The sequence below is a fragment of the Parasteatoda tepidariorum genome, chromosome X1 (genome assembly GCF_043381705.1).
Source record: "Parasteatoda tepidariorum isolate YZ-2023 chromosome X1, CAS_Ptep_4.0, whole genome shotgun sequence".
NCBI lineage: Eukaryota > Metazoa > Arthropoda > Arachnida > Araneae > Theridiidae > Parasteatoda > Parasteatoda tepidariorum.
The window spans coordinates 44,340,565-44,368,513 of record NC_092214.1 but is presented as its reverse complement, the minus strand read 5'-3'; the positions used below and the strand labels follow the sequence as shown (position 1 = coordinate 44,368,513).

The following is a 27,949-nucleotide window of genomic DNA, read 5'->3' as shown; positions in this document are numbered from 1 at the left end:
AATTTGAGCAAAATCAGTTGAATAGTTCCTGAGAAATCAAATTTTAAATATAAGACTCTTTGAAAGTTCGATTTCTCAGGAACTATTCAACCAATTTCGCTCAAATTTTGAATTTTGCCATGTAAAATTAGATACTTTGAAATGACGTAGAAAATTGTATATCTTACGACTCAAAATGTTTTCGACAATTGCTAAATAAAATAATGAAAAATAGTAAATATTTACTGAAATTTAGTTTTTGAACGGGATTTTTCTTTGGATAAACGAATTTTATGATTGTGTTCAGAGCTTTTTCAACTCGCTTAAAAAGATCAGAGCTATGGCGAAATACGCAAAAAATAAAATTAACATTAGAGTGTTCAAACTTCGGATTGCTCAAGGGGGCCAAACTATGCAGATCATATTTCCCAGATTGCGGCAATCCCCTTTATTTTGGGGGTCAAAAATCCGAATCTGTCAGAAAAAAAGGTATGTTTATTCAGAGAAAGTGTGTTTTTTGTTTGATTTCGTAACTTAAAATATTGCCTGCACCAATTTATTTGAAGTCGCCTTCTCGAACCATTAAGATTGAGCCCTATAAAGTGAAGAGAATTAGATTAAAAGTTATTCAGGATGCCCGTTTTTTATTTTGCGTATTGTACAATAGAGAGCCGATTATCCGGAAAACAAAATTGCGGAAATGCTTTTTTATTTCCAGAGTATTTGAAATAAAACAAAAAATTTCTTTTTTTTTCACTTATTTTTTGTTCCTTTGTGATCTTGAAATGAATCTAGCTTTCTTTCCGTTCAGTTTCAAGGTGGATGACAAGTAGTTTTTATAAGAGAACAGGTTTCTAATAAAATTTCATAAAATTGAAACTTTTAAACGTGCCATTTGTAATATGCTATAATTACAATAATTATTATTGCTGCCAATCCTAAGCCTGGGAAAAGTGTGAAAGGAAATTATTTAAAAACATTCTCTCAGCCATTTTTTAAAGTTGACCACCCATCCGGATCGGGTTGAGACCCGATTGATCCGGATAATCGGCGCTCGACTGTATTTCGACTGCCTTCAACGCGGAAAAAAATCTTATGTAAAATTTTTTTAAATTTAGGCTGAAGGTTTTAAAAAAATAAAGCAATTTTATTCATGAAAGAAAAAGAAGAGAGGGTTTTATGCTCCTGGTTCTGATCTAAAAGTAGTTTTTTGAATTTAATTTTTTGATTTAAATGCATTGCTTAAATTCATCCAAAAAAGCGTAATCGATGATAAAATTGGATTGTAAACTTTTTAGGAAAATATTTCCCTTTTAAAAGGGATAATTGACGATTTAATCTGTAATATAAAAAGAAGGAAAAAATGCAAACCTTGTTAAAAAGAATGGGTTAAAATGCCTAAAAGAAAATCACGATTCATAATCCTGGGCGTAAAGATTGAGGGAATCTGAAAGTAATCGATCAAACCTGCCATCTAAATGTCAAAAGTTGCAAATATTCTTTTATTGTTCTCTGTTAAAAATATTTGAAAAAGTATCATTTACTTTTCAAGAAAGTAGCATTCTTAAATAATTCACGCATTTAAATTTTATGGTGTTTAAACGGACATCTCATTGTACAGTTAGGGACAGTTTTCTCATAGATTTCTTGTTCTGTATTATAAGCCAAAAAGAAAATATTTAATTTAAGAAAAGACAAATCTATTTAAATTGATCAGTGAGTGGCTACTTTGTTTGACCTGTTCTATCAAAGAGACCACTATCTTTTTTTATAACTAAGCATAAACATACGTACAATTTAAAATGTTTTTTTAAGAGAAAAACAACAGAAATTGAAACGTAATCCATCTCAAGAACTCTAAGTATACATTTTAATAAGTTGGCAGTTTAATAATCTATCATAAAAATTTACTTAACCTTAGAGTAACCACTTTGCCACTTGCGCCTTATTTATATTTTTATTCATTACATTAAAATTACTTGTGTCAGTTTGATTATTTTGCTTTTCCAAGGTGCGTTGAAAGCTTAAAAATATTTGTCTTTTAACAAAATGCAATAAAAGTATAAACACAAGATAATTTTAGATTAAATAAAAGTATCAAATCTGCGATAGACTGGTAAAAATTATTTTTGGTACACTAATGTATCTAATTTTGATCTAAGCATATTAAATTATTCCGATCTAAATTCACAACCTGATTAAGTTAAAAGATCATTTCAATTTTAGCAGAAATTTAAATAAAATAAGCAAGTTTTATGTTTTCAAAATTATAATTTAAAGTTTAATACAAACTTTAAATAACGATTTTAATCAATGTTTATACTAATGAGCTAATATCTTTGTTGTACAATTTATTTATTCGTATAGAAAATATAACTTGCATTTTATAGTTCCTTATCAAATTATTTTTTGAACCATGTTAGATATATTTTCTTGAGAAAAAAAAGAGTATCAGCAACATTTTAAGATAAAAATTACGTTTTTAATTTAACGTGATTTATGGTAGATATTTTTTTAACATAACAGCAATCCGGAGAGACGTTTTCATCAACCTAATACAATTTAATTTTAAAAATTCACCTAAATATAAATATTTTTAAATATATTTTTGTTTTAATTCCGTCACGTAAAGGAAATATAATCACAACCTTAAAAGGTTATAAAAGATAGGAATATACAAAAAGTGAAAACCGGAAACCACGTGGCTCCCAGCCGCATATTAAAATGTAAATTGGAAACATAAATTAGGAATTGTCTCTAAAGTAGTAAACTAGGAAATTACCTACATAGGAATTGTATTATTGATGTCTCAGCACTTCTTGATATTTCCTTTTATTTTGGTCTTCTAACCAATCAGGGATACTAAAATGACTTTGCTTACCTTCTTCACATAATTTAAAAAATCCTTATGATGTTTAAGTTCTTTAGTTAACTATCGATTCCAGTTCCACGAGATCACTCAGAGATGTTAAATTTTTTTTAGTTGCTTCTGCATCAGACTCAGTTTATAGCATCGTTTCACCAGTTTTATAAAAGTGTGTAATATCGTTTGTTTGATTTTTTGAGGAATTTCGACTTGTGCCATTAAAATTTTCTTTATTGATCTTCCTTTTCTAAGAGCAAACTTGGTTATAATTCTCCTGTGTTTCATTCACTTGATTACGCACTATTGCTTAAGCTTGGAACAGTATAGCCGTTTCTGGCTCTGGTGCAAATTAAACTCTTCATTCAATTCAATCCGATGAATCTCTGGTGGGTTCTCTGTGTAGAAAATTGATTCTGTAAGTTGCGGAATCTACGCAAATTATTTATGATATACGGATTTTACTTAATTTTAAATATTAACTAATAATCTACTTTAAAACAAACTAGTATTATTCAATTTAGTTAGAACTTCTTGTGCAAACTTGCAAATGCCCTTTTTCCTAAATCACTTTAACATCCCTCAGTAAATATCCAATCAGATACCTCACAACTTGGGTGACAGAATGTCATTTTTCAAACTAGGTTAGAGAGATATTTTGGCAGTTATTTTGATGACTATTCTTACGATGCTACAAATCATAAGAAAAAAAAAAGAGCTATGATGAAGATATGTCATCGATCGCAAGAAACGTAAAAATTCCTTAAGGATTCAATCTAACTTGCGCTCGCTCTTCCAAAATGTCAAAGGAGTTCGATCGCCTATTTTTAGCCCCTATCTCCGTCTTCCAGATATGTGCAAAAATAGTAAAATATAAAAAAAAAAAAAAAAGAAAAAAAAAATTCCGAAGGTAAATCACGAAGGACCCAAGTATTTTACCGCATTCAAAATTTAATTCTAATGCTTTTTGGGTGTGGTTGGCCTACAAAATGGAGGAACCCCCGCCCTACCTTATTTCCCCTTGTTTCAAAGAAAAGGGTGCAAAATCTTATCTACGATTGCCATCTGTATGAACTTATCCTGTGCGATTCTATCGTCAAGATGCATGAATCTTAAATTTTTCTCATTATTTTCATTCATTGGATGAAAACAATGGTTTTGGCATTTTGTCACGAATAAATTGCGAACGCGAATGGTAATAGGTTCATATTTTGTGAAATTACTATTTAGGAAGCTATGGGATTTAAATAGATTTAATAGGATTTTTTGTACATTTTTCAAAATTACTGAGCAATATTGTAATTTTCTTTTAGAACAATCGAAGAGCGTGATATAATTTTGCTTCGATTGGTGTTTGGAACCTTTTTCAGCGATGGATATGTTGATAATATTTTTTCAGAAATTAAATTACTTCGTGTAATTTCAACCCTTTAAGGAAATGAATATCCATTTTTTTTTCAAACTCTGGAAACTTTTTTTATCAAACTCTTGTGTACTCTAAATTGAATCAATACGTATAGGGGGGGGGCAATACCGAGTAGCTAAGATTCGAAGAGCCGTAATTTAGATATTCATTGGTTATTTTTATATAATTTATCATTCTTTTGAAGTCATAGCAGTACTAAATTTTTTATAAATGATTTTTTTCTAGAAAAGGTCAATCTTCCCAGTTTTATGGACCGACTACTATTACCCGGTTCTACCCCGCGAGCAAATATTATCGAAACCTAACAGAACAGTGTTACTTATCGGGCTGAATCCTAATTGTTTATTAGGGTATGAATTTTAAGTAAAGACATAATAAGCTAGACAAAAAATATTTTTTCTAGTGACCAACAAAGAGTTTAGGTTAAAAAAAAAAGAGAATATTCGAGAGTTGATACAATAAAACAAACTTATCTATGCAGACACCATGAATAAATCAACAACAACACGCCAATATGGTAGGTCTTTCTTGACTAGTAAGTTGTAGTTCATAAATTGTCCGGTAGAAGACAAAAATAATTTGTGAAAAAATCGAGGTATCTGGTTTTAACCCACTACACGGTTTCAACCCTCTCTCCCGCCTATGCATAGTAAGGTGATTATAAAATAAAATAAGTTGTTCGAAACCTCTTGTTACAAAAACAAACAAATACAACCAAGTTTAGTGGCTAAACTTAACGACACAATCGTAACTTAGTCGAACTTAATAAACTTCAAGAAAAAATTAAAATGGAAGAGGAATTTTTTTCCAGCGGATGAATTCAGCTTTAATGTGAAATATTCCTTAATTTTGTGAATAATTCTTACCCCATGGATTCATTAAATTAGTTTGAAGCTATCTGGCAAATTTATATTAAAATTTTGCTTACAATTTTAAATTTTGTTTAGCAGTTTTTATTTTTATGGAGTAGAAGAAATATCTGATATTTGGTACAGTTTGGTTCATTAGTTATCCCATAATAAGGTTCCAAAAACCTGGTGTGTTGTTTTATAATCAGCATTTGTGTACAATAAAATCCGCTTTTCACGAACAGTGTTTTACAATCATTACCCTTAATGTATTCAAGATGCGTTTTCAGAATCTATACAAAACGAAATAACAAAATATTCACATTAGAGATTGCAAATCAGTATTGAAGGGAGAAAAAAAACTGAAATCTTATCACAATATGACGAATAATTACAAAAGGAAAAACATTTTTGTTATCAAACTAGATTTAAAATATCATGAAAAGTTTGTGAGTCAACTGAAAAAGGATGAAATTATTCGACCTCTTTTTACTACCTTTGCTTCTATCAGACAGTATTTTAAATGCAGCATTAACTGTGATAGACCTTAAACGCGACTCGGCAGATTTTGATAATGTTAAACTTTTTGATTTAATAATTAAATTATTAATTTGAGAGATTTAATGTGAATTTTCCTGGAATTTATTTTTAAAATTGATTTATATTTATACCTAAATAACACCTAAAAATATTATTTAGAGCTCGCTGATAGAAAAACTTTTTGTGTTCAGAATTTTAAATGATAAATGGAATTTTGCAAATCTAAAATCCTACAACGTAAATTTACAACCACTATTATAAATTTATAGTACTCGTGGCAATCTTGTAAAAACAACTGTTGACTTTAAAATATTTTTTTTTAAAAAAAGGACTAGTTTAGTGAAATGTACTATGCTCTTTATGCATATGAACGATATCACATTTCAAATTTATTTGAATTCATTAGTTTCTTCGTTAAAAAAAGATGAAAAAAATACTCTTAAAAGAAGTTTGAAAAACGGAACAAATAATTTCGTAAATAGCTTTGTCCATTTTCGTAAATTTAAAAGCTCTCTGACGATAAATTGTTGACTTTAAATTTCCCAATTAATTGTTTAAAATAAAGTAAAATCAATTTCATTTCAAACGTTATTTAAAAGAAAATATTCTGATTGAAATATTTGTTTAAATTGTTTAAATTTAAATGCAACTTACTTGAAAAGTATTTTGTTGAGAATTTAAATATAAATGCCATTTTGTCAGTAACTGAAAATTATTTTGATGAGAAATTTCGTATTTTATTAAATTTCTTTTTATTCTACATTTATATTTTATATTAAAACTGTTTCTTTTTTCTGAAGCAGATTTCGTAAATTTAAATTCGTTGATAGAATAAAAAAGCTTTCGTTTAGATGGATTAATTTTAAAAGCAATAATTAATTATGATACTTTTTGGAAATTCTTCTTCTAATATGATTATCCGGAATGGCGGTTATCCGGAACACTTTGCATGAAAATAGAATTATAAATTTTTGAAAATTCCAGTGTTACTCCTTATGAACTAAAACTTAGTTGCGATATCACCTCTTATTCAAACTTATGACTTTTAATGGAGGGCTTACATTGTTTAGTTAATTACAGAATCTACGACCCCGAAGTGCTCTAATCAGAGAGCTCTTTTCCTTTTTTTTTCCTAGTTCTTCGTTTCTTATTTTTGTGTCAGTCACAATTTTTAGAACCGTTTAATTGTGCTGTCTTGATTACGTATTTAAATTTTTGGTTCCTTGAATACGGTACACTGTGACTCAATTCTGCTCCAGTCCCATTAAACTGTATATTCCATTTAATTCCTTTTTAACTTAAAATCAATTTATTCAGTTTAACATTATTAGGCGTGATTTTGTCGATCTAAAAGAAATAAATCAAATTTATAGTTAAATATTTTTAAATATTTTTTTAATACGGCTAATACACTTAATTATTTTTTCTGATTTAATGATGCAAAATTATTTGTCTCCAAAAAAGAGGAATTGATATTTATCGTTTTATTTATTATATTGGCTTTGTTTTTCCTTCGATTGGTTTAGATTCAATTTTAAACCGTTTTGAATTTAAATGTAAGTAGTCCATGAAGTTTATTGTTTATTAAAACGGTTTCATAAATAAAATAGAATGTATTAAAAGTTAACTTTTAACTTATACTTCCGTGTCGAGACTGCACTTTAAGTACTCTTAAATTAGCAAGAAAACACAATTTTAATAATTTACTTTAGATTCTAAAACATGGATTTTTAAGCTCACTATTTTAAAAATCTCGGTTGTAACTTAGTAACAGCTTTTAATTGATACTATAAATTATATTTTTAATAATTTCTAAGACCTTTTCAAATCATTTAGCATTTTTTTTGTTGCTTTTAACTTAACCTTTTGCTTTAAAATTTTTATTAGACTTATTTTTCATTATTTTGTATTAATTTAGATAAAAAAAAAAGGGAAAAACAACATAAAATACATCGTGAAACACTGGTATCTTTTCCTGCATTAAAGTTAAAATCTTCCAAACGCGGTTCACTTCCAAACCATAATTTTTCAAATTTGCAGTTACTTAGATCTAAGAGAAACAGTTATTCATCATTGAAATTTATTTAATTTACAAAATCAGTTATTTATAAATTTTTTAATATGAATGAAAAAATTCTAGCTGCTATTTTTTGGATTTTATATTTTCGTGCAAATATAATTCCCATAATTTAACAGATTCTTTTTAGTATTTAACTGTTTTTTTTATAATTAAAAAAATATTTTTGTTACCAAATATATTTGTGTACCAAAATATATTTTAATACCAAAATGTATTTTTGTTTTTAAATAGAAGGCCAGAAAAAATATATAAAAGAGACACTGGTGTCCCATTTGTGGCAAAGGGTAAACAATATATTTTTTATTTTATTACGACATTTTATAAAAACTTATAAATCTTAAACGAACTTTTTTAGAAGTCTTATCAGACACTTTTTACATGATAATTAGTTAGCTTTATATTTAATTATAACGTCTAAGACATTTTTAAATTGATAATAAATTTCGAAAATTCTTTCTTTAAAATTACTCTTTATAGCATAGCTATGCATTTTAAATTGATATTTTTCTTCACTTTATACAGTAGAAATATAGCAATTCATAAAGCTAAGGAGAAAAATAAATCACCCCTCTTTAAAATCGAAATAAAGATTAAAAAAAGAAGAAGAAAAAAACTAAATCTAAAGAAATAAAATTGCTGAAAAGGGATTTTTAATTCCGCATTATCGGAACACATAGAGCATGATTTCGTGCGCCTTTTTCTGAAGAATCATTTGCCGGGCGCTTCTGGAGGTGGGGGTGTGGTCCTCATGCTCTTTTGCTTCGTTACCATAGCAACTAGCCCTCACCTCCGACTTTCTCTCTGCGTCCTAGGACCCGGCTGCAAGGGACTTCATCCGCGGATTGAAATCGACTAGCGGTGGAAAGCTGAAAGAAAGGTAAGCGCAAATCTGATAAATATTTTTATTACTCGAATTTAAATTAGAAATTGCAACTTTGTATGCAAAAGTTATGAATATAATTAAAATCTATATACCTTTTACGGTCTAAGGTTTTCAGAGTTATGATCAATTATTGAAAAGAAACGAATTTTTAAGTAACTTCTTTGTGAATGTTATCAAAAATGAAGATCCTAGCACGTTTTTTTACGAAATTTTTCGCAGCAAAATTTGACGATTTTTACGAAAAAAATTCTAGTTGTTGTGCATTTTGTATTTTAATATTTAATTTTGGGACTATGATTTAGTTTAAAATTGTTTTATTCACCAGGGCATTAAGAATAGGAATAAATATAGAAAACCAGAAAAAAATGTCACGGTGATGTCGGAAGCTGTTGAAATGATAGGAGTTGCAAAATACTTGAATTGTTTAGCTTTATCGTGCGCACTATGTAAAATTTTACCAAAAACCGTGAAAACTGGCAAATATGTCTTAAAAAAGATATCTAGGAACATTTTATAAAAGAGCGAAGTTTTGGATTAAAATATGTTTTGTTCAACTGCATGCACGGAATACATTTTTTTCTCCCTGGTCATTAATTAAAGCGATTTTTCAATAGGCAAATGCTTCTCGTAAACTATTGCTTGTCGTTGTTATATTTTCGGAAATTGATAAAGTTCAACCTAATTTTTCAATACCACGGAGTATATTGGAAAATCGATTTTTCGAATAATTTGGGAATCATTTCAAGTCGTTTTTTAAGTGTATAAACATTAGACTATGAGTAAAATTACTAAAAAAAAGTAGAGATTACAATAAAGTTAAAAAACACTTGAATATTTTTTCAATCACAAATAACGATAGATTAATTTTTCTAAACTGTTTTAGAATCCTGGTAAATTTTGAAAAATTTTTTTTTTTCATCTGACTTCAAAAATTTGATAATACTAGATTTATTTTCTAATAACATCTTGAGGATAAAATCTTTTCAATGTATTATTTTAACGTATTGAGTTACCACTTGATCCATGAAATTGAAACGTGTGGTGTACATAATTTTGGAAAACTGAAGTATCATACATTCAGGTGTCAGATAATTGGGGTTCTATTGTACTCAAGCATTCATTAAAATACCACTTAGATCTTTCTTTGACTATAACATTAGAATATACTTCGACTATAACTTTGACTATAACTTCAATTGTCATGGTGTAATGTACTAAAACAAACAGAGAATATATTTTTTAAAATAAATATTTGATTACCAACTCGGTGAAAGGTCTTACGAATTCAAAGTTCACGCAAGGTCTTTGTTACATATTCATACTTTTTTTTGTTCTTGGAATTTAGCAGATATAATTGTGATAGTAGCATTTGCATTTAAAAAAAAGAATAGTTAATTGATTGATTGAATTTATTTAATTAATTTACCACACCAGAAGGGAAAACCGGGTATACGTTTCGTCTCTGTGGGAATAATTTACATATAATTTACATGTGATGTAGTCAAGGCCGTACTCAAGGGGAGGGTAAACATAGGAATAATTGTCCTGAGATCCGGGATGGTTATGTACTCAATCAAAATTCTTTACAAAAAATATTCTGTTTATTAAAGCTTTTTCTGAAGAAAATGCAAAATATTTCTTTATCGATATAATAACTACAATTTTGTATAAAGGGACTTAAAAAATTCCAAAAAATAAGAGAATAAGAATTTTTATTCTGAGAAGATGAGGCCCGCTATAATTTTTTTAAAACTAAAACTTGTAACAGCTTTGTTTAGCCTCGGATGTAGTTAGCTTCTTCCTCCACTGCACTGCAGCTTTCGTGGGCCCAGCATTGGCACGTATCAAGGAGGGGGGGGCATCGGATCGGAGTAGTACCCGGTTATACCTCGCAAGCAGATGTTATCTAGACGAAACAGAATAGTTCCACTTACTGGGCTAAATCTAAAATAAGGATAACTTAAAAACGAGAGGACACTAAAGAATTGACATTCTAAAACAAACTTACCTACACAGACACCGTTAATTAATAAACAACCACATGCCAATATAGTAGGTCATTCTTGACTATTAAAGTGTAATTCAGAGTCAGTCCTCTAGGGAAAAAAAACTAATTTCGACAAAATCTAGGTACGCGGTTTTACCCTTCTACTATTTATACAATTTACTGTTCTTTACCAACGTACAAACATGGTTTGTGACTTAAAATATAGTATAAATTTATCAAGTCATAAGTTCTTGATTGCAAGAATTTTTTTCTAAAAATGAAACTGTTATTGATTTGGTCCACATGCCATGAACTGTATATTGGCCAACAGTCCCGGGGAAATCGAAAAGAGTAACTTTCTTAAAAATTTATTTCGTATATATATTCAGTAACAATTCAGCTAGTTCAAAATAATTTCGTAGTAACCCCATAGACAAAGCTAACAAGATCTATACAAACTTCTGTCGAACTTTTTAAATACGAAATTAATAAATCGTAAAATTTCATGCTTAGCAATTTAATTAACGATATTTATCATAAATTTTTTTTAGCTATCTATAAGAGGTTAAAAATTAAAATTAATAATGTTCAATTTTCATATTTAATTATGAGTCCAAAATTCCATAAAATATATATCAAATTTAGAACACTCGTTGGTCTAATATTTACTTAACTAAATCTTTGTCATTTTCTCTAACCACTTAAATAAAATTATTAGTAATATTATTAAAGAAGGTTTTTCATAGATTATTACCAATAATAAACATATTTTAGATTTTATTAAACACAACAAAATTAAATCTATTGCGACCTTCAATTTCCAAGATCTTTTGAATAGAATTCCACTTTCTAAGCTAGAAAATGGTCTTTTGAGGTATTATGATTATAAAAGTATTTTTAACTGCGAATTTGATTACTGGGAAATTCCAATTAAATTAGTCTTTTTTAATAATTATCTTTATAATGGAAATTATTTTTTTAGTTTAAATAGATGGAAAACCACAGGAATTTAATTTAATGTTACTTCTGGCTAACTTATTTTTACACTATTTTGAAGGAAATTATACTCTCACCATTAAATTTGTTTTTAGATTTATTGACGATTTATTTATCAAAATTGACTAATTTATTTAAACAATATTTAACCTGAGGAATAAATATTGCTTCATAATCGTGACAAGGATTTGAATTTAAATATTAAAAAAGAGGAAAATATCTGAATTGTTGACATATACGATAAATTGATACATCGTTGGTTGATACATTACGATACATACGAATATACGATACATTGTTGGTATATACGATAAAAAGAATGCTTTTAGGTTTAATATAAATAAATTAATTACATGGAATTCTAATGTTTCTAAAATTATTTATTTAAATACCATCTTTAATCAAATAAATAGAATTAAGAGAATTTGTAGCAATACTTATTTTTCCCAAAACCAAATCTACATACTTTTCCAAAATTTGTTTAAAAGTAACGGATATCCAACAGATGTAATTATATAAAAAATCATTGAGTTAATTGAGCATTAAAATTAATAAAAGAATATATCTAGAAAATGTTTAGTTATCTAGATTAATATTTTTCCATGAGCAAATCTAATTCGGGCAAATCCGTGGCTAAAAATTTTATAGCAAACCATCAATTTCTTTAAAAATAATCGAATTGAAGTTTGATCTCTTATTAATTATATACTTTGAATTATCCAGTATAATATATTATCATTACTTTATATATTATTATTACTTTAATGAAGCCTAAGAATCTGATCCACTATCCTCTATTTGAGCTTTAATTTCATTTTTGAAATCTAGCAAACTTAGTGACATTAATATTTTTATATGATTTTTGCAAATTTTTTGTAAGTACCGTTCGTAAGTAAGTTTTGTAACATCCGTTCTCCCTTCTCATTCCATATGTTCCAATTTGAGTTTTATTTTCTATTTTTCTTGAATTTCTAGGATTTTTACTTGATAAAATTTTGCTAACGGATAGGTTTTGGTGCTCCTCACATTATTGAGTTGATATATTTTGTTTGGCTATATTGATACAATATTAGGAAGCACTATTCTTAAGGATGTAAACGTGTGAGATGATGACGAGATAAAATCTTTCCGTTATACTTATTAATTTTAATTAAATTTTTAATTTTTAAAAAAAGGAATTTTTATAATTTAATTTTTGTTGCTTTAAGATCATTTTTTTCCTTTTTTTTATTTATTTCCTTTTTTTCTCTATAGTTTTTTATATTATGGGTTCTATGCACTTGCAGCTTATTCGAAGTTAATAAAACTTAATAAATCTTAATTTTTAATTTCTCCTTGAAATTCTCTCCTTTCTTCTTCGTTGTCTCTTTTATTGATACATATTTATTCATACACACATACTTTAGCAATACTATTAAATATTTGAATCAAGATTTGATTCAAGATTAATTTAAATATTACAATTGAAAATATACAGAAAGCTGAAATATTTTTAAAAGTGTAAATTGTATGGATTTGGCATAAAGTAGAATAGAAAAATACAGCACAAAAATTTGAAATAAATATTTTTTCCTGAATTTCTGAAAAATTTTAATTGAAACTGAATAAAATTTTTTTATTTGAAGAGTTTAGTCGAAGTAGATAATTGACATTTTCAGAAGTAATTAAGCATAGAAAATTGCATAAGTTATCATATCAGTATAAGTATGTTAATGTAACAGAATTGTATTTGCTTCCCCTTTAATTTTAACATAATTAATTCACATTAGTTTTGAGTATGCTTGCGTGATTTTTATTTCAATTTAGGCTGTAGTAAATTAAATAAGGTAGAGAATTATCAGCCCAACCTTTTAATAAATCTATAATACAGTTCAGATGCCAATTTTTTTCTTAATCTAGTTATAGCCACTCTGAATATGTCACTTACCTGGTTCTTCCACTATTCCCTTCATTCGTCAATAATCAATTTGATAAGTGTCAGTAAAAACAAAGTTAAGTTTTAATGTACAAAAAATAAATTTTTTAAATTTTTTAAAAGTATAGATATTTTTTTCGTTATTGCAACTATTATTACTTTACAATTTCGTTCGAAGTTTGATCAGAGATAGTAAGTTTGGCCCTTGAAAGAAATCTAGTTGTACAAGCCAGACCATTCAAAATTGCATCAAAATCCAAACAAATTATGCTGCAGAGAAGTTACCTTGCAATAATTTGTTCACATTTTTATATTTTGAATACATTTTTTTCAGTATTTGAAACCTCTAGGTTTACTCTAGATTCATCTGTACTCATTTTTCACTAAACTTTAATTTTGAAATTACCAATGGAGGTGAAACAGAATTTACCATATGTGTCTCCTACGATATAGCATCCACTTAAGAGGACTCCTTTTCATCGCAAATTCTGTTTCACCTCAAAATATTCATTTTAAATTTCAAAATGCATGATTTTTACTAACTTATATAGCACTAAGAAAAGTGTATATTCCAAATTAATTAGAAAAATAGCTTATTAAACTTAAAAAAAAAATGTATGTGCAGTTTTGCGTAGCTGGCGGGCTAACTATGACCCGCAGGTTTCACTTTCAACATGTCTTTCCTTAACAGTATCAAAGCATTGTTTGAAAAAAGAAATTAGGAAACATTGTTCATCATAATATTTTAATCATTCATGACAACCCCTACCATTTTTAAATAAAATTATCTTTTAAGTTGTTTGCATAGATGTAAGAAATAAAAAAATACTCTGCTGTTTTACTGCATGAAGTGATTTCATAAGTTTTGTGCTCTGTGTGACATGATCGTGATTGATATTTCAAACTATTCGTTGCCCGAAGTGACGCCTGTACTGATGGATTGTTTGCAAAAACCTAAACTGGGAATGAAACATTCTCTTTTTAACCCATTATTTTAAATTTACTTTTAAAATAAGTTATACAAGAACACGTGTTTATAAAATTGATTTATTATTTTTTATATGTTTTTTCTGGCATTTTGTGATTAGAACGCATGTTTCATGCTAGTTCGTTTGACAGATTGCTAATTGAATTTTAGAACTTCCGTAATCGTGAATTTTTTTTATAAAATTGAAAATTTTCTAGAATGTGGTTTGTCGTTTTTTCGAAGTTCAATGACATTTAAGGAGTATTTGTAATTTTCTCCACTACTGCATATTTTTCTAGTAATTCATTTTGGATAGTGTAGGTTAAATTTGAGAAAATTGATGCTTTTGTTATCTCGCAAGAAAATACCAAAAATGTCACTTTTAATCTTTAGTATATAGGAGAGAATCTGATAACACCGGGTACACCCAGTTTGTGTGTGGAAATTAGTTCAGTTTTCTAGTTGACAAACTCTGAATTACACTTAAGAAGTCAAGAAGGAGCTTACCATATTGGCGTGCTATTGCTGCTTTATTCACGACATAAGTGTAGATAAGTTTTACTAAATAATCTCTCAAATGTTTTCTTGTTTTTAACCTATTCTTATTTATTGGCAATTACTGATACAAAAATTATTTTTAGTGCACCTAATTATAAGTTTACTGAAGATTCATAACCTGACAAACAATAAGGATTTCTTCCAATAGCAGCACAGTTCTGCTTCGTCTCGATAACCTCAGCTCTCGGAGTAAGTCCGGGTACCCCATGGGTGTGTGTCTGTCCATAGGGTACCCGGACTGGGGTACCCACTTGGACCCATGAAATTTATAGTGCTGTAGAGGATGAAGACATCCAAGGCTAAACAAAGGTTCAGCGAGCACCAGGGCAAAATTTATTGCGGGCTCTTTCTGCAGAGCACCAAAGACCTTATTTTCCTGTTTTGTAGAATATATAGGTATAAAAATTTTTTTTTACAATTTTCTTAGAAACAAACACTGATTAATAAGCACTGTCTTTTTTATAAGGAATTGTGGTCCAGCTTTCAGCAGTCCCTGATCACAGGACAATTGTCTCTCTCTCTCTCCCTTCCTGGAGTACGGCCTTGACTATATGCCACGTAAATTACGTGTATAAATTTCTTAAATTGTCCTATAAAATGGAAATGTCTGCTACTTTTCACTTAAAAAACTAGTACTTTAGTGACTTTTTAGAAATGATATGTTGTGCATAACTAAGTTTCTTGATTAAATCTGACAGTTTCTAGGTCGAATAGTTTAGCTCCAACACGCCTTCGAATCTTAATTACCCGGTATTACCCCGGTTTTAGCTACCGGGTATTGTAAATAAATTTCAACTTCTTATAAATAGAATAATTCTACTTATTTCATCAGTGTTTTTATGTAAATATATAGTTACGACCACCAGGCAATATGCACACCCACTTGACCATTTTAATTGCTACATTATTTATTTAATTGTTTAATTCTTTGTTGAATGTAATCTATAAAGTATAATCTATAATGAATTTAAACTTAATTTAGACAAATCGGTTAATGATTGTTTTTTTTTTTATTTCTTTCATTGGATTTTAAGGTCCTTGTTTTTTCCTCCTTATATAGTTTAAATGAACCCAGCACTTAAAAAGCCCATTTTATCTTTAAATAATTGATTTTTCGGGCGGGGGGGGGATTCTGTTTTTTTCTAGAGTAAATAGGGGCATTTCTCTTTTTTCTTTCCTATTTATATTTGGGTCGGACTATGCAGTTCGATTTCGTTACATTAAGTGTTAGTTTGAGTTTAACCGTTTCCACTTTCTGAGCTGTAACACTTTTGATATAAATGTTTTTCATGAACTGTTAATGTTTATTTTGAGCGCGAATAACTTTCTGTGTGCACTTTAATAACTCATTATAATATTTTACTTACGTATATAAATTAATTTTACTGCGTACATAAATTTAATTATGCATTCTATGAGTAATGGTTTAGCGAAAAATTTATAACTTTTTCTAAGTAATTTGAGTTTAACAATTTCGACGAACACTAGTGATTATTTCTTTCTTTATTTCTTTGTCGGACATAGTTTGTAATTCTGTGCGCATAGTAAACGTAAGGACTTTTTGTGTCTGGCTCCTGATAAAGCTTCTGCCAGCCAATGTGTCATTAAGCATTGCATTTATCAAATGAAGAGCTGTTATCAAATGAAAGGTTTATTAGAAAAGCGTTTTAAATGACATTTCAGAAAAAGAAGTCAATTCGGGGTTGTAGAATATGCTATCTCTGTTTAAAAGAATGAAATATTAATTTCATTTACCAAGTAGACCAGTTTTCAATCATTTTTTTAATCATTTTTTTAAAAATATTTTTAATGGTTAAAAGCTTCTTAATGCAGCCTATAGCTGATTTTTTTCAAATTCACTAAAATATCTGAGACCCTATTCCCACCACCTCTTTAGTTATATTATATAATCACATAAAAATGAGAGTATGCTTATTTTTTTTTATTTATTATGTTCTTATATAACCGGAATTTATGCGTGTGCTTAAATTTTTCTGAGACCTATATGTCAAATAAATTTCTTACATATACATTATTTTTAATAAATAACGTTTTTTCTGTAGTTTTTCCCCTTTCAAAATCTGTAAAGCATTGAATAACTTTTTTTATTTAAATTGTCAAATAAAAATAAACTAATGCTACATTTCATAAGATTCCACTAGTGGAATCTTATGAAATGTTGCACGAATTTTTATAAAAAAATTGATTAAAAACGTTGATAAAATTTGTTTAATACAAAAGCAATCACACTTAGATGAAAAACTTCGATTTAAAAAAAACTATCAAGTCCGATTTTAGCTAAACAAGTTCAGGTCGAGGGCAAAAATTGTGCTCTTTATGACATTTAACCCCAACCGCACTATTTGGTATTTAGAAATATTTACGTTTTTTCTACATAATTGTCCGTTATTTCATGTATTTTTGAAAAAGTATACATAGACTAAAGAAAGAACCCTCTATGAAATAGAAAGTATCTAGAGATAGGATTTACTAACAGCTAAACAGTTTCTTTTGTGTGAAAAACAAGTATTTGCACGATCCAATCTGCAGATAAATGTTTCCAGAAAGCAATTACTAAATGACTCCAACAACGGTCTTCTGCGATGGAAGGAGGGACGAGTAAATCACGGCAGACTTTACCTTGGGTGTGTCCCATCTTTAATAATGGATTCAGTTAATCGACAAACTTCTCTTAAGGAGACATCCTTTACGGGCAAGAAAGTTCGGAGAGACCTATTTGCCTCTTTATTGTTAAAGAATCGCTTAAATTGCTACCTTTTTATATTAAAAACCAATAAAGATCTCCGTCGTATGCATAAATCTTCCGAGCTGTATAGTCTTTTTTTTTTGATTACTGCAGCTATTTTTTTGATCAGAATTGCTGAAGTTATATTGAAGTCTCCATCACACATTTTTTTTTTCATATAAGAATGTGAGTCCAAGAAGAATCTCTTTGCTGATTAATAAGAATGAATTCAGCTTGAGTCTTAAGAAATAGAACATTAATGTAAAGCCTTCATTGTCATTGGTGCAACAGCCCGTGGTAAGCCTTGAGCTTCTCCAAGACTTTTCTCCATAATGTCCTCTTTGATGTCTGATCTTACCAGTTCTATACCCTAAGGGGTTTGATATCTGTATTAATGGAGTCAAGCCATTGAAGTTGTGGGCACCCTATAGTTCTCTACTACCAATTAGTTTGTTTGAAAAACTTATATGTTTGTAAAACAGCAAATATTCCGTATTTGCCGTATCTAAACGACAAATATGCCCTGCAAATTTCGTTGTGTTTACTCCATACAGTTTGTTATATTGATGCATTTGTAAATTTATGTGTTTGCCGTTCTTCAATGCTAAGTCTTACTTTAGGTACTTTATTAGCGGCTTTAGACACCGATTTTTTTTTCTTTGGAAATTTAGAATTTTTGAACGCAATACTTAATCTAACCACTTTATATTTTACTTAATTAATCTCAAATTATAAATATGCCATTGATAAATTAATGATTTATTGAACCGTTATATCGTTCATATTTGTTGCAAATATGATATGGTATATTAAGTCGAAACATATAGGGGAGAGGGGGGCACTTGTGAACAGGGGGCACATGTGAACATGGTATGTTTTACCAATAAGATTTGAAATAAAAAATCTTGAAAAATTTTCAATTGATGGCCGTACTAGTCCTACCCCTCTGCAAAACTTTCAGAACAATGAGGCATTTTGTTGTTCTATTCTGACAATTTCTTTGCATCAGCTGGTGTTGTATATATTATAATCACTCGCTTCTTCAAGTGAAAGCATAGTATAAATGAACTAATAAACTAAAATTAACTATTGCAGATCATCATATGAACATTCAGGTAAGTTTATGACAATTACTATTTTTTTTTACTCAATTAAAAATTCTTTATTTTTCAAGTAAGGTGTAAGAAGGATGATGGGGCACTTGTGAACAAATCATCTGGGGCAGATGTGAACAGTTCACATGTGCCCCTACATAGTATTAAGATTATTATCCTCATGATATTATAAGCTTAAAAAATATGTATGAGTTTAAAATTATTATAATTGAATTTTCCATAATTAATTTATCAATTTTTTCTTTAATTTTTTTTTTATTTTATTAAATGGTTGATCGCGCATCACGCATATTAACTGATACACCTGAGAAAGATAGAATTGCTAAACTACAATTGAAAAGATAGAAAAAATGAAAAAAAAAGCATAAAAGAGTATCAGAGAGGAAAGAAAAAGGCCCATTACAACTCCTGAGGAACATGAAGTTGCGAAAAACCCAACAGTGGAAAAATTATTGTACAGCTGAAAAATTATTTTCTTATTGACAGTACTGTTGTACAGTTTAAATTCACATAGTAAGCTACAACCCCTTCAGTATAATAAGTATCTATATCTGATATATTTAAGATTTTTTTCTTTAAAATATGATGCTTGCTTTGAGTTTTTAATCTTGTTCATATGTGCCCCAGGCACGTTCACATGTGCCCCCAATAGGGGCACATGTGAACAATTGAAGTCATTTTTCTAAAATATCCTAAAGTAAAGAAATATTTTATTGATAAATCTCAAAAAATTCCATAAGACAAAGAAACGACTATTTAAACATATGGACTTCTTTACTGTGAGTAATTGATGATATTTTTTGAAAAATGAAGAAATAAAAAAATTTGTTCACATGTGCCCCCCTCTCCCCTACTTGTACTTTTTAATTTAATTATAAGGTACTAATAATTCAACTTGAATGGAAACAGAATTCAATTTAACACCTAATTAAGGTTGCAGCAAATGTGTACCGTATTATCACTCAATGTACTAATATTATTTCAATCTTGAACCGACTTTTCTGATGTGAAGCATTCCAAAAATAATCCCTAATTAACACAACTGGTCAGGTGATAAAAAATCTCCATGACTAATGGCTTCAGAATGAAGCCACAAGCCAAACATTCTTGACAAATTTTCTGTGTGTTATATTACTCTCAAAGGAGGAACTAATTAAATAGATTAAATAAAGTCAGATGCTATTCTCAATAAAATCAGGAATTTTATGCTATTCTTAATAAATTCTGGAAAAACAAAACCATAACAAATTCAAACAAAATTAGGATTTTTAATACTAAAATACTAATGTTAAATCTACCCTACTACATGGGTCTGAGACATGGCACTGCAATAAAAAAAAACATTAAATAAATTTCAACTATTTATTAACAAGAAGGATCTTGCTTATCAAGTGGTTTCATAAAAAGAATCTTGTTTAAACAGAATCGCGCGAATCAAGTGGTTTCATAAAATTTGTGATGCAGAAATTCTTAGAAAAGCATAACAGAAGCCGATTTGATCTGGAAATTAAAAAACATAAATGGAAAGAAATTGGTCATGTTCTACGTAAACCTGAAAAATTTAAAGTAAAATGAGTTTTTGATTGGAACTTTCTGGGCAATAGAAAAAGGGAAAACTTGAAAATACTTGGCGCATAACGATTGTAAACGAATTGAAAAAAAATAGGAAATGCATGTAAAGAGGCAAAATATCTCGCCACAAATGGAGTGATATAGAAAGCTATGGTAGAAGCTCTAAGCTCCAATTCGGAGTGAGAAGGAATATGTATCTATGTGTATATTATTCCGACGAAATTCATCACTAAATTTTTTCTTCTGATTAGAGAAGAAGCATTTAAACCTTAACTCTTTCCTTCTCGCTCCCGTGAAAATGACGGGGTGAGGTTTTGCCCTCTATTTCTCGCTCCCGTGATATTTCCGGGTCGGAGTGTTCAGTAGTAACGCGCCAGTAAGAATAAAACTGATTCATTTCTTTTGCCTGGAAAACATTTTATTTGTTCCTCCAGAAGAGATGAAAACAATAAGAAATGTAGGAAGGAAACTCGGTACTAATGTCCAGATTGTGACGCTGGCCTCTGTATCTCATGCTTTGAAATTTATCACACGGGAAAAAATTGCTAATCTTTATTTATATTATACGTAAGTTTAATAAAAAATTTTTCAAATTTTTAAAACACTTTTTTTAAAAAAAAAATTTTCTTGCTTGCTGTAAAACGAACATTAAGTTGTTGGCTTTTGAATGTTGGCTTTTCCTAAAAATTTAATTTTTTAAAATTTCGAGATAAAAACAAATTAAAAATTAAAAATGAGTAAATATATTGTTCGTACACATGTTTTTATATAATTTTCAGGGATAAAAAAAAATAGGAACTTTTATGACCGTTTTCTTGAAAATTAACCGATCGTTAAAGGGTTAAAAGAAAATTTGACTTAGTTTTTCTGACGACGCGTGAAATCGCAGGAAAATACTTTCGATGAATCGTCAAGTTAAGAAAAAATAATTTTTTCCGTTTTCAACTTTGTTTAAATATTTCTAAGTTATTAAATTAGGCACATGAATTGATACACTATTGAATTGGACGCATGAAATATAATTTGTTCTTTAAGATGAAATTATGCATCATAATTTTTTCTCACGTTTCTCACCGTTTTATGAAGTAATAAAATTCAGCAATGTTTTACACATAAAAAAAATTAAGTCTTGTTTGTAATATTATAAGAAAAGGTGGTCTTCAAATAATTTTAATTACATATTACTGTGATTCATATAAAACATTTTCAATTACAAGATCAATTATATTTTATGCCAATTATATTTACCACTTCAAGGACTCAAACTCTTGCCATCTTAAACTTAAAATCACGAACAAACCTGATTACATTTCAAGACTTTAGCCCGATCATCTTAAACACTGCTGTGTTAACTTAAGAGACAAACATATTTTCCTTTCGTTGCAGTAACCTTGAAACAAATTATTTACAAAAATATATATCTTATTTATTTTTTAAGAGCATGAGCAAAGCTTTCAGAAATTGATCGATTTGTATTCAATGCAAAATAATTGGTGGTTATAGTCAAGGGTAAGAAGCTTAATATTTGGGTATATTTCTGAATAACAGTAATTTAATGCTTGTTTTAGGGAAAATAAGAATTATATTTATTATTATAGAATAAGGAAAAAACATTTATACACATCTTTATGATATTTGGAAGTTAACTTATACATTTGTTAAGGAACATGAGCAATTAAATATTTATTTTAATTAATGTTTCATATATTTTTTAATTAAATGTCGGTACAGGGCAAATAATTTTATCGTACAAAATTTACCAAGATTTTTTATGGAGAGGCGGAACTGATTTTATCCAGATCACCTATCAGTGTGTGCAATATCACAACCTGTTGTAAGACAGAACTTCTCCCATTTTTTTAATAAAGATTATCAATAACCTCGAATAATAGGGATTGAAGACATATATGCTCCTTGTAAGTTGAGTAGGTGTCTCAAAGTTTAGTGATTTCTCCACTCTCCACACTTTCCTCCTCTCTGTCTTCAGCTAATCTTACTTTTAGCCCACGTTTTGAAACAAAGGGAGATATTCATTTTTGAAGGAACTGAAAATTAACACTGCTTAATGTCAAGCCCATTGAGCCAACCCCACTATTTCGAATGTCAATGATTTGGTATAAAAAGTAAACATAAAAAAGCTCGTTAAAATTAAAGCAACCCAATAACTAAAATAAAATAAATTTAAAGAAAAGAAGATTGAAAATGGATTTTAAAATGCGGCTGTATATAACCATGAAAAATGAATCGTTAATATTGAATAAAATTTTAATCCTTGTATTTAATGATAAAGATCTTTAAATCCTCTCAGTGTTATATCTTATTTTCAAATGTTACTTTCTAATAAGTTTATCACCGATGTTGCCTTGAATTATTAAAACTATTAAACATTCATAAGTAAAAGTTACATAAATCGACTGAAGTATTATAATAATTGTTAAAATTTATAACATTAAGGCATTATTCAGAAAACTGCACTGTTTTTAATCTCGCCTTTTAATTCTAAGCTATAGAAAAGGAATAATTTTTATTTTGTCTATTTTGTTGGCTACGAATTTCGCACTAAGACAAGATTTAAAAAAAAATATCAGTATAGGTATTATCGGACTATAGTCCTTGATCTTAAATAACATTAGTGTATGAAGACCGGACAATGGTCCTTAATCTTAAAAAACATCCGTGTCGGAAATACCGGACAAGGGGCCCTTTTTCTTGAAAAACAGCGTAGAGAATACCGGGAAAGCACATATCGAGATATTGCTCTTAATATCGGAATATGCCGGACGATGCGATTAATATCTATTTTTTTAAAATCGTATTTACCAGTTTATTTTTAAAAAAATTACTAAATTAAGACTGATAATAACCTAGAGAGAAAGTGCAGGTTATTGTTCATTGTAAACTTACCTACTGTTCCCTACACTGCTTTTTTAAAATTTTTTTTATTATTATAATGAAAGTCTCTGTCCGGTATATACTAGCCTGATATTCCCCGCTCTGTAGTTTTGACTAAAATAGCCATTACTCTGGATTCCTTACACTGTTTTTTTTAAGGTTATGAACTATCTTCAATCATTCCCTGCACTGGTATTTTCCTATTCTATGCTAGGTATAAAATTCATAACCACATTCTAAAGAAAAAATTTAAATCTCTCTCTTTCTTTTATCTTAACTTAAAATAAGAGAATGAATAATAACATAAAATATATTACTGAAAGGGACAAGCCCCTAACAGTCGAAATTCTTTAAATTGCATTTTGTTAATAAGAAAGAAATGTTTATATTTCGATTTCCAAATTCCGAGATCAAAAATAATTTCTATACGCTGCAACTGTATTCGGAAAATGTAGGCATGCCTTACCTAAATTTGCCCACCAATTATGGTAAAAAAACTCCCTTTTGGATGAATCTCGAAATTGAAGACCTAAGTCTAAAGACTGAGCTGATTTCTGAATAATGCTATAATAACTATTTTATGAGTCAGCCATTGAAATTGCTTTCAAATGACTAATACCTATTTTGTAAATACGATGTACGAAAAAATTGCAAATAACTGATAATTAATAAAACACGAACTTGAATGTTAAATTTTTATAATAAACTGAATAAATTTTTGTAATTGAATTAAATATTTGAATAATCTGAAGAGAAAACAAACATATAATGACTGAAATTTATTAATTTCATATTAATGACAACTACAGATTTCTGTATTTTTGTTTATTTATTTTCGTGGTTTGCAAATACGGAACTTTTCAACCCTCCATACCCATAATTGTTATTCAATATAAAAGTGACACTTAACTATAAAAAAGACAAACCAAATCAAGAAAATATATTTAATAATAATTATTAATTTCATGTAATGGAGTGAAAAAAAATTCTGATAGTACTTTTACAACTTCATAATTATATTTCAGCTCTAATAGAAAAATCACTAGAAATAAAATTTCTTAATAGCTAAATATAAATATGAAAAATAATTTTAAAATTCCAAGAAAAAAAAGGAAAGTTCATGTTCACGTTTAGATTAGAATACTTGTTTTTAAAATTATTTTTGCTTGAATCGATGATAAATTAAACTACTCTGTTTTCCTTATACTATTTTCATTTATTTATTTACATTTCATAAATTGTCTGATAAAAATGAACAAATAAATTTTTTATTAATGATTGTAGGATCTATTCTAATTGCAAATGAAACAACTGAATATTTTAAAATTGCCAATTATATTTCTAAGCTTTAAATATTGATGTAAACAAGATTTAAAAAAAGCATTTGGTATGTTATTTGAAAAAATGTAGGAAAGAAAAACTAAAATTTGATTTGAATTTAGTGATTTGAAATGCAATCTGCTCAATAATATTTTAGTCCAAAACAATAAATTCTTAGGCGATAAATGAGACAAGTTTATGCATCATAAATTATGTAAAATAAATGTTTTTTTAATTCTTTAAATGCTCAAAATTTTGTATTTTCAAATTTTTTTAGAATAATACTGAAAGAAACCGTTATCAAATTCGTCATTAATAAAATCTTATTTTCCATTGATTTTTCTTTGATTATTCAGTTTGTCGTGAAGAGCCTGTTATGAATCCTGCTTGTTATTTAAGGCCTTTTCCTGGAATTCCAGTTATTAGTAGGTTGACAGTTGTAAATTCTATCTGTTATGGAGAGTCTGTTGGTAATCCTGTCTGTTGGGGAGGATCTGTTGGTAATCCTGTCTGTTGTGGAGAGTCTGTTGCTAATCCTGTCTGTAGGGGAGAGTCTGTTGTTAATCCTGTCGACTGTGAAGAGTCTGTTGTTAATCCTGTCGACTGTAAAGAGTCTGTTGTTAATCCTGACGACTGTAAAGAGTCAGTTGTTAATCCTGTTTGGTGTAGAGAGTCTGTGGTTAATCCTGTCTGCTGTGGAGATCCTGTTAATCCTGTCTGCTGTGGAGATCCTGTTAATCCTGTCTGTTGTGGAGAACCTGTTAATCCTGTCTGTTGTGGAGAGCCTGTTGTGACTATCTGTTCTGTGGCCTTTAGTTGGGGCAGAATTGCGCTTAAAATGTTACATCTACATGGTGACTTAAAAAAAAAACAGTATAAATTAAAACTGCACCACTTGGATACATAGTATCTTTATTATAAATTAAACATTGTAACAAAGTAGTCAATTTTCAAACGGAATTGCAATACCTTTTTGTCGGCACACTTTTTATATGACATACTTTGGCTCTAAGTCATACACAAGAGCACAAATGTAATGTTTTTGCTTCATTTTTGTTTTGTAAACACCTTAAATTGTAGTCATCACATGACATATATTATACAAAGTGTTATTCATTAAGGATGTCTCACTTTTTCTGATATATCTGATTTATATATATACATCGTTTCTAATAAAATAAAATTACTTTTAAATCAAACGAACACACAGCGCAAAGAGAATATTATTATAAATTCAAACTAGACTCAAACCGAACCGGATAGAAATTAAATGCTATAAAATTGTTTGATGTAATTGTTAGAAAAATATGTTGTTGTCGTTTGATGCGAGAATATAATTATTTTTATTAAACAACTAAAAAAATACTTGCCTTTTATAACTGTTTATACCTGTTTTTTGCGGAATATTCAGTAACGTGGGAGGCGAAAACTAACTTATAGTTTGTCTATGGTAAGAACTCCCCCCGCCACAAAGTCTGAGGCCGTCTGCTGCTATGGAAGCAAGAATAGCGCAATTCAGGGAAGGTAGATTCTCTTCACTTTAGGGCTAACACAATAGACCGAAGAAAGATTCCCCTTCTCGCCGACGAGAGCCAAAACCTGTCCTAAATAGTGACCCCCCCCCCTACTTGAAATAGCTACACCTCGTTACCATGGTCACCGCCACGGGTCCAGTTGAATAATTAAGGGAGTTCTTGCTTTAGACAAACTATAATTTCTTGTGTTCGAATTGTAAACATAATCTTCCGTTGTCGACAGACGGAAGATTTAAGTACGCCAAAATGAATCAAAATAATTCATAAATAGTGTAAGTTCATTAGATCTTAGTGTAAGATTTCTCATTTGTTTAGATTTAACTAAACTTTTTACGTGTGTATAGGCGCTTTATTCGGTATTAACTAAAAACAACACACAATTTTTGGAGTTTTTCGACACCAAATTCGGATAGATAATAAAGCCACAGTTTTGCAGTTTATGTAACATGTACAAAAATATCGAAATTTTACAGTTTTTTTTGTTTCTATGTTAAGAATTATCGTAAAATTATTGTCGATAAAGTGTATGAGTGATTTTCCTTTTAGTGCGACAGACGCTGATTTTTTTCCATGATAGATTACGCTTTGGAACAATTTTTTTCCCCATTGCATGAGATTTATCAGACCTCAGATACTTTGGTATAGCAAATTTCAAACCAATCGGTTTAGTTCTTTAAGCTACAGTTTTATTAAATGACATTTTTAGCCTATTTTTTGTTATGTACAAGCTTAAAGAAATTTATGCATGACAAGGGAGGAGGCATGAATGATGTAACAGATTTCTATTGCAGTTGAAACACATGATATCGATTAAAATTGCATGGGAACCCATGTCCGGAAAAGTCGTCATACGCCACAAAGGGAATTTCCCTATTATGAACTGTTTCTTCATGTACTTCTGAACATATCATAATAGGAAAGCGCTTTTAGTGGCGAAAGACAACATGTCCGGACATAGGCTCTTATGCAATTTCAATCCCGATTATGTGCTCTAACTGCTCTGAAAGTTTATCGCAACTTTTATGCAACCCCCTGTGATATACAACTTTTTTAAACTTACACATTTTGACAAAAATTAAACTAAAAATGTAATTTTTTAAGTGTTATCAAGCAATAATTCTCGATTGTCATGAAAAGAAATTCTAATACTTACCAAAATAAATGTCAAGCTTGACATGAGAATAATGCCAAGGTATTTCATTTTTATCGTAGCTGATAGACGTCTTAAAGGGTAGCTTATATGTTTCCTTTACCTGTTTCTCTCTTATATACCTTCGTAAAAATTGAAAAGAAAACGCGATATTTATAGATATTGCCTCGTTTTCCTTCACTGAAATTTCCATCATGTCATAAATATACAACAAATAAAGTGAATATTCAATTAAGATTATATATTTAGATAAAAAGCTACATAACTCATTTAATTTGTCCATCTTCAAAAATCGTGGTCTGAAGATCTTAAAATGAAATTCTTTATTTCAGCTGTTGGGTAACAGTCAAGAATGAGCTTCATTTTTGTCATCCAAATAATCATGTACTATATGGTGTATAGTAATTTTTTTAAAAAAAAATATAATAATTCAAATGTATAAAAGAATAAAAAATTCATCCATTCATTAATTTTTAAAGGGTAATTTTTTCTAGTAAAAGTATGTTAAAGTATTTTTAGGATTGAGTATTTCCTATTGTAAAAAATTCGCCTTATATATATACGCCTTAAATATATA

The 27,949-nt window shown here is 28.9% G+C and overlaps 2 protein-coding genes across 8 annotated transcripts in view; one reads left to right on the top strand and one right to left on the bottom strand.

Moving 5' to 3' along the window:
* Positions 1-27,949, top strand: part of LOC107447991 (CD151 antigen) — a 161,508-nt gene that overhangs the window by 52,036 nt on the left and 81,523 nt on the right. The window contains exon 1 of one of the 6 annotated variants that reach the window (XM_043051764.1): positions 8,543-8,613. The exons of 4 other annotated variants lie outside the window; for them this stretch is intronic. The gene's annotated coding sequence lies outside the window, so the exon portion shown is untranslated. Of the gene's footprint in view, positions 1-8,542; positions 8,614-27,949 lie in introns of those variants that run through there. One more of the 6 variants, XM_071187509.1, reaches the window with a different exon arrangement.
* LOC107447994 (probable GH family 25 lysozyme 3) lies at positions 24,298-27,535 on the bottom strand. Of its 2 annotated transcripts, XM_043051783.2 has the most exons (3): positions 27,376-27,535; positions 25,446-25,545; positions 24,298-25,391 (listed from the first exon to the last, which is right to left on the bottom strand). In XM_043051783.2, exons 1-3 carry the CDS (start codon positions 27,421-27,423, stop codon positions 25,141-25,143), a joined length of 399 nt encoding a protein of 132 aa, XP_042907717.1. In that variant the 5' UTR covers positions 27,424-27,535; the 3' UTR covers positions 24,298-25,140. The 2 variants fall into 2 exon arrangements, with proteins under 2 accessions (XP_042907717.1, XP_042907709.1); XM_043051775.2 differs by having other exon boundaries at positions 24,298-25,545.